The sequence below is a fragment of the Leptodactylus fuscus genome, chromosome 6 (genome assembly GCF_031893055.1).
Source record: "Leptodactylus fuscus isolate aLepFus1 chromosome 6, aLepFus1.hap2, whole genome shotgun sequence".
Classification (NCBI taxonomy): Eukaryota; Metazoa; Chordata; class Amphibia; order Anura; family Leptodactylidae; genus Leptodactylus; species Leptodactylus fuscus.
This window is the reverse complement of record NC_134270.1, coordinates 132581195-132592703: the sequence shown is the minus strand read 5'-3', so window position 1 is coordinate 132592703 and position 11509 is coordinate 132581195. Positions and strand designations below refer to the sequence as shown.

At 43.9% G+C, this 11509-nt stretch overlaps 1 protein-coding gene across 1 annotated transcript; it reads right to left on the bottom strand.

The window, feature by feature from the left end:
* Positions 1-1594: 1594 nt before the first annotated feature.
* Positions 1595-11144, bottom strand: SLC25A19 (solute carrier family 25 member 19). Its single transcript, XM_075278733.1, has 7 exons — positions 11122-11144; positions 8232-8373; positions 6836-6991; positions 6576-6746; positions 5026-5209; positions 3136-3266; positions 1595-2096 (listed from the first exon to the last, which is right to left on the bottom strand). Exons 2-7 carry the CDS (start codon positions 8358-8360, stop codon positions 1902-1904), a joined length of 966 nt encoding a protein of 321 aa, XP_075134834.1. The 5' UTR covers positions 8361-8373; positions 11122-11144; the 3' UTR covers positions 1595-1901.
* Between the last annotated feature and the right edge of the window lie 365 nt (positions 11145-11509).

Here is an 11509-nt window from a genome sequence, read left to right as displayed (position 1 = left end):
CAAGAGCTCTGAAGCACTGAAGACCTTCTGGATAAATATGCGACTCCTGCCCACAGTCCATATTCACCCGCAGCTCCACAGTGCCAACATTACATGCAGGGGCACATGGGAGCCATAATATATGGAGACACAACAGACAGCATTATTACTGTATGGTACACAGCATTATTACTATAAAGGGCCCACAAAGGGGGAGCATTTCAGTTAATGTGAAGGTTACATTGAATACATTGCTCCTGGGACACACACACACACGACTCCTATGTTATTAGGTAAAATCTTCTCCTTTATTGGCCATAAATAAAAGTTATAAAGAAAAATAAATTATTTTCCTTTTTAAAAAAAAAACAAATACATCAGTGCAAACTGTCTCATATGTAAAAGCAGTATATGATCCAGGATATACAGTACTGTATACAAGGCTGTGCTTCATGATACATGGGATGAACTGGTTGTACAACGCACCAAATGTAAGACTAGATATAAGATCCATATGTCAAGGATAAGTGAAATCACACAAAGCAAGTTTGCTGCATAAAGTTCTGATGCATCCATTCGCCTGATGGGGTTGTTTTGGCAAGGACAAGGATTTCCTCCATTATATTATTTCCACTTATTCAGGACAGTTGTAGAGATTTCTACAACAAATTTGCTGTGTGTGAATTGAACCTAACAATGTCATAAGACATACCCATGCAGCCAGTGAGATTGTACTAGTTATATGATATTAGGGAATTACTAATATGATAGGAGGATATGGCGAATGCAGCAGTTCTGGACAGGAGAGCAGAGAAAGCTACTGGAAGAGTACTGACAGAAACTTATCTCCACAAGTAGAATGGCCTGATCTTTATATCCCTCCCTCTGCAGTGAGGACAGGGTGAAGAGGCCCCTAAAACACATTAGATAGACTTTTGGCCAGTACATCTAGTGCATAAGGGGCGCTTAGCCTGTAGTGTAAAGACCCTAATAGACAGTATCTTGTTCAGTCACTCGCTCCCTACAATTTACTCTTCCTTTATGGCCATGCGGGATGCCTACACTGCCGCTTTGCTGTCATGGAATTGCAGACAGAAAACTTGAAATTGTACAGTAGCATCCCATCCACATGATGTAGTAAAACTGCAGCTTAATGTGTATAAAGTATACCGCACGATAAAGCGGATACGCTGCAGAATTTCTGTGATAAGAATATACTGTCCATCCGGTGCAGCCGTGTCACTAAAGTGCATGTCCACCTTTTAACATGTGTGATACTATTGTAGCTAAATAATAAGCAAGCTCAATGTGTAAGATATCAGGAGAGCCATAGGTGACTTTTAGGAATTACCAGAATCCCCATAAGGTTGTATCTTGTTGTGAACCTTTACTACAAATGACCCATCAAGGTTAGAAATGTATGTAACCCTTTAATTATAGGGCAGATATTTGGCACCCACTGTGACTGATATACAAGACTATATATAAATATAAAAATCACATATATTATAGTGTATTCAGCAAAGTGCACATATATATATATATATATATATATATATATATATATATATATTAAAAAAAAAAAAGTGTAAATGCTATGAAGACGTGATGGATGGCTAATATAGAACACTGCAATCTTTTGTCGTCAATCTACAAGTCGCCGTGCACCCGAACCAACTATTTAACACCAAAAACTCAGGCTAAAAACAGCTACTCCCTACAAGGTTTTCCGTTCATTGGTGATGGAAATAAAGTCAATCTGGTTGCTCATAGATAATACAAACTAAAATATATATGTGCACATTAATAAAAAACGGCTTGAACTTGTACAGTACTTGAGGTATGTATCAGTGCGATTGTGTGGCAGGAAGAGATGAGAAGACTGCAGTTCTCATGGCTGCCATCTTGGAGTATTATATCCTCTATTCCTTCTTTATATCTTGTGTGATTTTCATGCTTTGAAACATACTGCAGAACATTTCATAGCTGAAGAAGGTGAGTCCGGTAGAAACAGCAGCTTTCAGCAAACTTGGAGACAGCCCCTTAAAAAGGCCTCTGAAGCCTTCTTCTTTATGCATACGGAAGGCACAGTCCACAAGCCCTTGGTACGTCCGGACCTGTGTGAACAGGCGCAACACATGGAAGAAGCGGACATATTAAAACACATAAAATACTGTAAGGTGAGCACAATTTCAATGTCATTTTCTCCATTTTGCTGCTTCCTAATCCAGTTTTTCAGGATCAGATAATGTCCAGTTCAGTGTCAGAGAGGTGACCTAACAAATCCGTCCTCACACTTTGAGGAATTGTGTTGATCAGATTTTGCAACATTCATTTTAGGCAATACTGAGTGTTATGTATACCGTAGTTATAACCAGATTTTGTGCACACGGGTTGGTACAGCTGCAAGGGCAGGTGCCCAAAGACCACCATGTGTCATGCACAATACTCACTGGTTGTCAGATAACTTCCCCACACAGCGTGCAGTAGCGTCTCTCCATGGCAGATGGGGCAAGAGAAATGCCTGGAAATCACTAAGGCCGATATGCAACATTTTTTCTCTTTAAATCCCTGTTATGCTTTGCCCTTGCCAGCCCTGAACTAGGAGCAACACAGTGAACATATGTAGGCATACGACAAAGAATTCTATTAGCTCTAATATAAATCTCTGTTAACCAGAGATCTGCTGTTTATTCTACATTGTGTCTCCTCCGCTGTGATTCTGTAACTCAGTAAACCGTCGAATACAGTGGTGTAACTAATGTCTTGTGGGCCCTGCTACAATCTTTTGTCCGGTGCCCACTACCTCATCCCTACAGTGAATTCTTGATAGTGATGGTTACGGGTGCTAAGAGGTTTAATCACCCTTAGGGCTAGTTCACACGGGAGGGGGGGGGAAGACGGTATAGTGGGTTTTGGCACCGAGAGTGATTTGGGGAGCCGCATCACTCTTGGGTCAAAACCCGCCTGCCACGACTGTCGCGGTTATGGCTACTACCCCCCAGAGTTGGCTCAAATGAATGGACCGACCCCGGAGGTTGCTGCTGCCAGGCGGATGCCGCAGCTCACCGAGCCGCGAAATCTGCCTGAAGAACAGGTCTTCTAAAATGGAGTCATTCTAACACCCACAGTCTGTGGACATTAGTAATCACTTACCTCTCCAAAGGCCGCTCTCGCCTGCTCAAAGCCCCCGACCTGCAGTCTTTTCTTAAAGAGGTCAAGTGGATATGTAACAGTTTTACTTATCACTCCGGCTCCACTGCCGCACACAAGGCTCTTCAGGTTATCTTGTTCAAGGGGACAAACAAAAATAAGTAAATAAACAACATTAAAAGGTTTTCCAGGATTACAAAAAAAAAAGAAAAAAAATGCTTTGTTTCAGATATAACCCCAAACATGACCATAGGTTTAGTGTTGAGTTTCAGGGGATTTGCTTGGAAGGGGATTTGCTTGGAAGGGGATTCACTTCCCTTCACTTAAAAGGCGTTGTCCACTTTGGATAATAAGTACTTGTAATGGTAAGTTCACACAGTTTTTTGGTCAGGAGTTTGAGGCCGTATCGGCCTCAAACTCCTGACCAAAAGACGGCTCCCATTGAAATCAAAGGGAGCCGGTCAGTCCAGTTTGTTCCAGCTCCCGGAAAAAGAAGCGAGATGTTCATTCTCCAGGCGGAGTCACCTTGTGATTCGGCCTGAAGACACTCCCTCCTCCGGACTAGGCCCATTCATTGGGCCTAATCTGGAGTGGAGTGCACGGCTGGATGCCGATGCAATGCACCAGCTTTCAGTCGTGGCTACCTGGTTTTTGGTCTGGAACCTGAGGCAGCCTCCACCTCGGGTTCCAGACATAAAAACCCTGTGTGAACTTACCCTTATAAGGCTCTCTTCATAGTAAACTGATCAGTATCCCTGCTGATATCCACAACCATCAGCTGTAATCCACGGGGAAACCTAGCAGCAAGTACTCAATTTCCCTGCAGAACTGTGAGGGAAAAATTTCTGTGTAAACAGAGATATTGGTTCTTCGGCCATCTTAGTCTATATACTCCATTTTGTTCTATATATCCTCCATTATATTAGAAGATGTTTTGCATGTATCCTATTACTAACCTTGGGTAAAATTGCTGTTCTGTTATTTTGGTTAGAAAAGGTTGGAATGTTCAGAATTTTATCATGTCCTATAACAAGACACAGAATTTTCACATGATATGAAACCAGGTCTAACAGCTCGCGTAGATAGCATCTGCTAACATGAAACTTTGAGGCCACAGCATCCATCTTGGCAGACTGTGCTAACATGATTAGAGGCTAAGATGGGCAGGGCCCTGTGGCAAACTTTTGACATCCCCCCCCCCCCCCACCAAGACCTCGACCAACCCCCTCCTACGCATTCCTGCGCGCTCCATTAAGCCCATAGTGGCCCCCTGCATACAGTATTGTACCCCATAGTGGCCCCTGCACATAGTATTGTCCCCCATAGTGGCCCCTGCACACGGTATTGTCCCCCATAGTGGCCCATGCACACGGTAATGTCCCCCATAGTGGCCCCTGCACACAGTATTGTCCCCCATAGTGGCATAAAGCCCTTATTCCTCTTTATAAGCTAAATACCATGTAATAAGTTTCAGAATACTTTGAAATCTCAGTATGCTTGTCTTTGTGTTCTCCGAGCTAGTAGTCCATTTTGTTTTAATTTGGAACCGAATGCATCCACTCCCTGGGGTATTCCCCCAACAAGAGCCAACACAGGGAAAACTAAGCACTACTGAGTGTCCATTCACATCAGTAGGTTTTCTAGAATACACAGGATGGGACCTCCAGAGAGAGATGTCCTATAGAGGAGATCTCTCTGAAATAACTCAGAATTCAAGAACAAGGTATATCAAAATTGTTTTTTTCTAAACTGGACAACCCCCATAGGCAGATTAAACACAGTCTACAGGTGGAGTTTCACCTTAAACATTAAGAATTTACAGTTTTAACAATTCATATTAAGAATACTACTACTATACAGATATAAAAAAAAAAGCCACTCTCTCTTATCCACCTCTTTTCTCAGGATTACTTGTGAAAAACCAACTCCAGATCCTTTTCAAAAAGTTGTAGGAGGAGAACTGCAAACCGGCATATGGGAACACCGCCAGCAATGTAGGAAACAGGCCGCGGTAGAATGTGAGTACTCCTTCTGTCCTGTACATAGTGACCACAGCATGGCGCAAAGTCCTATACACCTGCATAAAAGAAAAACCAAAAAAAAAAAAACAGTGTTTGTGTCGTGTCCTTGGGTATAGTGTTCATGGTAGAAATATTAATACGGCTACAAAACACAAATTAAAGGGGTGGGACAAGGTAACTTGGTAGCCTAGGCAGACAAAGCAAATGTAGCCCTGGTCTCCAATGGCACAGTACAAGGCTATGATAACAGTGTGCTTGAGCGTGACTGTTGGTAAGGGGTAAATGGTGTGGCTTAATACTTTACTTGCAGCGCTGCTCTTACTGACAGTGACAAACAGATTAATATGATGATCAGACCACTGCTGTAGCGACGGTAACAATTATTTTAATAGAAATGAGTCTGTTCAGAGGTGGGGCACTAGGCAGTCACCTATATCTCTCTACCCTTTGTCCTGCCCCTGGCCATACGTGTCCATGGGTTATGCATGACATTACAGCTTAGCTCCACGGAATTTTACAGAGCTTTGTTGTAATACCACACTCAACCTGTGGAGATCTGTGGCACCGTTTATCGGATAAAGTAGCCATATATTTTCTATGTCTGGACAACTCCTTTACATACCATCCCATATCATGAGTGTAACTTTATATCATAGTATGTCCTGGACAACTTAACTGAAGATGTTGGTACAAACATGGTCTAATGGTTTCCCTGGAGCATCAGAACATTGAAGCATGATTGACAATGTCATTGTCTGCAATACCTCCTTTAGGCCAGGACCCACGGGCCGTAATTGCAGCACTAAAGTGCTGCGGAAAGAACCGCTGCGTGAACGCATTGCAGTCCTTTCCGCAGCGCTTTTAAGAGAAAGTTCACAGAGTTTTCCTCCGCGGACTTTCTCTTAACATTATATCTACGGGAAAGCTGCCAGCGTCGGCTTTGCAAATTGCAGAGTGTTACGCACTGCGTTTTTTTCTGCAAAGTGGGCATGGGATTCATATGAATCCCATCCACTTTGCTTGCACTGTAAAACGACGCAATTTTTCCTGCTGAGTCTCCGCTGCAAGCAAATCGCGGCGTTTACGTTCCGCGAGGGCCCGGTCTTAGGCCCCAGAACAGACAAAGACATGTTGTGTAGTAATGCGACATAGAAATCTTGCCCTATATATTGAGCAAAAAGACCCACAGACAGCAGAAAGCCAGGGAAACTGCATATAGGAGCATTGGTGGCCCCTTCTGAAGGGATTGTACGCCCTCATGACTAATTATCATGTATGTATGATGTCATGGGAGCTAATACAATCCGGGAGGAGGTCAGGAACATGGGCTGCCCTCTAGTGCCACAATGCATGTCATGACATCACAAGGGATAATGATAATAAAGATATACTGCCAAAATTCTACAGTTTATCCATTAATACCTTGGGCTCTCCCTGGGCAGCAAAACGTGTCCTCAGGGTGTCCAGTGGCTGCACAGTCAGTGTCGCCGAGCAAGCAGCCAGTCCACCGCAGAAAAAGTGCACTGCTGGAGCGCGAGCATCAAGAGAGGTGGATGTATGAATGGTTTTAGTTAGTGTCTCAAAGCTCATAAACTGGAGGGAGAGAAGACAAGGGGTTAAATGATATAATAAACTGAAATCTTAAGTTATCCATAAGGAGAGCAGATGACTACAATTCTCACCTGTACGGCCCCATAACACACAGACAAGAGCTGAGCTGGGATGTGTCCCTTCCAGAATCCGGACAAGCCTTCCTCTCGTAGAATCAACCTCACTGCCTGGAGAATGCCTCTGTATTTGCCTGGTGTGCCGTGTCCGCTCAGGTCTTCTATTTGCAGCTGGTGAAACAAAGAAGAGATAACAAGTACAATGACATGGTTGATTAACCCTTAGTGGTGTAGCCAGTAGAGATGAGCGAACACTGTTCGGATCAGCCGGTCCGAACAGCACGCACCCATAGAAATGAATGAAAGCACCTGGCACGGCGACCAGCCGCCGGCAAAGTGTACGTGCCAGGTGCTTCCATTCATTTCTATGGGGGGGTGCGTGCTGTTCGGACCAGCTGATCCGAACAGTGTTCGCTCATCTCTAGTAGCCAGTTTTGCGCTTCATGATGTAGCAATTTTTCATTTCCATCTTTTGAGAACCATGGCTTGTTACTTCCCTGTAATCATATGTGCAGTATAAATGACAGGTTTCTGGAACAACATTTATTTCTCTTAGGCCCAGTATACATCTGTTCGGGTTTCCATTCGGGAAGTCCACTTGCGGACCCCCTGAATGGCAACCTATATGCATAAAAAAGCAGTTACCTGGGAAACCCGCCGACTATATAGACTATAATGGGGTCCGTGTGGTTTCTGCACAAAACATGCGGAGAGAAAAGTCCTGCAAGCAGCACTTTTCTCTCCACATGTTTCGTACAGACTCCGAGCAGAAACCACACAGATCCCATTTTAGGCTATGGGGTCCGCAGGTCTCCTTAGGTAACCGCTTTTTTTTTTTTATACATATAGGTTTCCATTCAGGGGGGTCCCCAAGCAGACTCTATGAAAGGAAACCCTTATGCAGATGTGAACTGGGCCTCACTTTTATAGCGCCGAGATATTCTGCAGCACTTTACAGATACAGTCAACACTGTGCCATGTAGGGCTCACAATCTAAGTTCCCTATCAGTATGTCTTTTGATTGGGTGGGGGGGGGGCAGAGTACTTGGAGGAAACCTGCACAAACATGGAGAGAACACTTATGCAGTTTTTGTTATGTTTCTGCACAATAAATACCTTTATTTTTGCGTCGTCGTATTTTAAGTGCCATCAATGGAATGCAGATTTTGTATGGAATCTGCCACGGTTTTGGAGGAGGAATCCGCTCCTAAAGCCGTGGTAGATTCCTCCGTGTGAACCTAGCATAAAATCAAGAAGCAGAAGTGATCAGTTGAGAGTTTCCATTTCTCTGCTTAGCTCTCCCAGAAGACAGAGGCGAATGGTATACAGACCCACAGAAATATATACGATCAGTGTGTGTGTGTGTGTGTATATAGCAAAGAGTTACAAATGTAAAACCAAAATAAGATACCTGGAAGCGGATTTTAATGACATCCAGAGGGCTTATAGCCGCCCTTGTAACCAGTCCTGAAAGAGATCCTGCAGTAGCCACTTCAGCCGCAGAAAGACTATCCTCTGTGCCAGGGTCATATCCCACCATCCTTCAAGAAGACCTATAAGACAATCATAAAGTATCAGTTTAACTAGAGCCGTGTCCTCTTTATTCTCAGGATCAGTGGGGGGTTCCAGAGGTTGTCCCTACTGATCATATAGTAACGTCCTTAAGTGGGGTGTGAAATGGAAGGATGTGTATCCTGCTGTTCTCTCTGCCAATTCAAGCTCCCATGGCAACACCTCTGTACCCCATAAATCCATTATAGGGGATGGGGAGAGGTCTACTTCCTATGTCTGACCGCTCAGCTGCCGCGGTGTGGTCTGATGGGTTAAACTTTCAGGATTGGAGCTCTCAGAGCACTAAACTTGTAGGAAGGAATCACTTGTTGTGTATGGAGTGGGCGAAGCTCCTGAGCCAGGGCCATACACTCCTTCTGGCATTATAATACATGCGTAAGGGGTTAAGAGGACAGTTCTAGCATATACAGTCCTATGAAAAAGTTTGGGCACCCCTATTAATCTTAATCATTTTTAGTTCTAAATATTTTGGTATTTGCAACAGCCATTTCAGTTTGATATATCTAATAACTGATGCACACAGTAATATTTCAGGATTGAAATGAGGTTTATTGTACTAACAGAAAATGTGCAATATGCATTAAACCAAAATTTGACCTGTGCAAAAGTATGGGCACCTCAACAGAAAAGTGACATTAATATTTAGTAGATCCTCCTTTTGCAAAGATAACAGCCTCTAGTCGCTTCCTGTAGCTTTTAATCAGTTCCTGGATCCTGGATGAAGGGATTCTGGACCATTCCTCTTTACAAAACAATTCAAGTTCAGTTAAGTTTGATGGTCGCCGAGCATGATGGTCGCCGAGCCCGCTTCAGATCATCCCACAGATGTTCAATGATATTCAGGTCTGGGGACTGGGATGGCCATTCCAGAACATTGTAATTGTTCCTCTGCATGAATGCCTGAGTCGATTTGGAGCGGTGTTTTGGATCATTGTCTTGCTGAAATATCCATCCCCGGCGTAACTTCAACTTCGTCACTGATTCTTGAACATTATTCTCAAGAATCTGCTGATACTGAGTGGAATCCATGCGACCCTCAACTTTAACAAGATTCCCGGTGCCGGCATGGGCCACACAGCCCCAAAGCATGATGGAACCTCCACCAAATTTTACAGTGGGTAGCAAGTGTTTTTCTTGGAATGCTGTTTTTTTTGGACGCCACGCATAACGCCTTTTTGTATGACCAAACAACTCAATCTTTTTTCATCAGTCCACAGGACCTTCTTCCAAATGAAGCTGGCTTGTCCAAATGTGCTTTTTCATACCTCAGGCGACTCTGTTTGTGGTGTGCTTGCAGAAACGGCTTCTTTCTCATCACTCTCCCATACAGCTTCTATTTGTGCAAGTGCGCTGTATTGTTGACCGATGCACAGTGACACCATCTGCAGCAAGATGATGCTGCAGCTCTTTGGAGGTGGTCTGTGGATTGTCCTTGACTGTTCTCACCATTCTTCTTCTCTGCCTTTCTGATATTTTTCTTGGCCTGCCACTTCTGGGCTTAACAAGAACTGTCCCTGTGGTCTTCCATTACCTTACTATGTTCCTCACAGTGGAAACTGACAGGTTAAATCTCTGAGACAACTTTTTGTATCTTTTCCCTGAACAACTATGTTGAACAATCTTTGTTTTCAGATCATTTGAGAGCGGACTGTCCATGCTCGGCGACCATCAAACTTAACTGAACTTGTATTGTTTTGTAAAGAGGAATGGTCCAGAATCCCTTCATCCAGGATCCAGGAACTGATTAAAAGCTACAGGAAGCGACTAGAGGATGTTATCTTTGCAAAAGGAGGATTTACTAAATATTAATGTCACTTTTCTGTTGAGGTGCCCATACTTTTGCACCGGTCAAGTTTTGGTTTAATGCATATTGCACATTTTCTGTTAATACAATAAACCTCATTTCAATCCTGAAATATTACTGTGTCCATCAGTTATTAGATATATCAAACTGAAATGGCTGTTGCAAATACCAAAATATTTAGAACTAAAAATGATTAAGATTAATAGGGGTGCCCAAACTTTTTCATAGGACTGTATTCCTGGACCGGCTTCCTTGTAAACCTCAAGAGCACCTTGTCTTTATTCTCTATTGACTTCAGTGTGACTGCCACTAGCAATCACGTTTTCTGTAAACATGAACACAAAAAATGCAACCAGGCTACTACGGTGTGTGAATATACACAAAGGCATATACAGCATCGTTCTGTGTGTTACAGACTAGGGCTATACAAAAGGTTTGACCATGACCAAAGATGGACGACTATCGTAAACGAACGGAATTACATTGTGACTCTGCAACAAAAGCTCAAGCACTGCTGGACTAGAAGCCTCAGATGCCACCACCTCAGGGTCACAACTCCATTCACTCACATTAATGCTGGAGTTACAGCCAAAGTCACTGTGTAGCCTTAGCCACATGGAGATAAGCGGTGCTGCTCCTCTCACCCTGTACAACGTGGTGTCATTTATACTGCTGACTGACAAGTTATACTCCATTTCTAAGAAGAGGTTCTGCAGCAGCTGCAGCTCAGTTTATACAGATGAGGCTTCTCAGTTATTTCTGAATACCTTATTCAGATGACTAGGACAGTTGCAGCAATGACTGCCTGATAGGGTCACAGTGATCTTCAGGTTGTACAGCAGGAATACACTGGGGAATATATTGGGGGGTCTCAGCCTCCGGCACAGGACGCGCCCTCTCCCCCCGCTGCCACACACAGACTCACCTTCTCCACCAGCACTTCCTCTGGAGCCTGTGCCTACAAGACACGCCCTCCTGCTTAACCAATAGGAAGTGACAGCTGGGCCAGGCCCCCTTCTTCCGCCAATCAGAGGTCAGTAAGTGTGAGCCCGCACCCAAGACCCTTATAAACGTCAAAGTCATGTGATGTGTGAAGTGTGGGAGGAGTCAGGTGTGCAGCTCTGCTACAGACTGATCCGGAGCAGTGCGGGTGTCAGGGGGCTTCTACTCCCCCAGTACTCTCGGAGCTGGAGAAGGCGATCTCTTCTAGGGTGTCACCACCTCTGTGCTCTGGGAGCTTTACCAGCATACCTTTATTATTACAGCTATGTAACTTGTTGTAAAGGGGGTTTCCAAGACTATGATGTTAATAG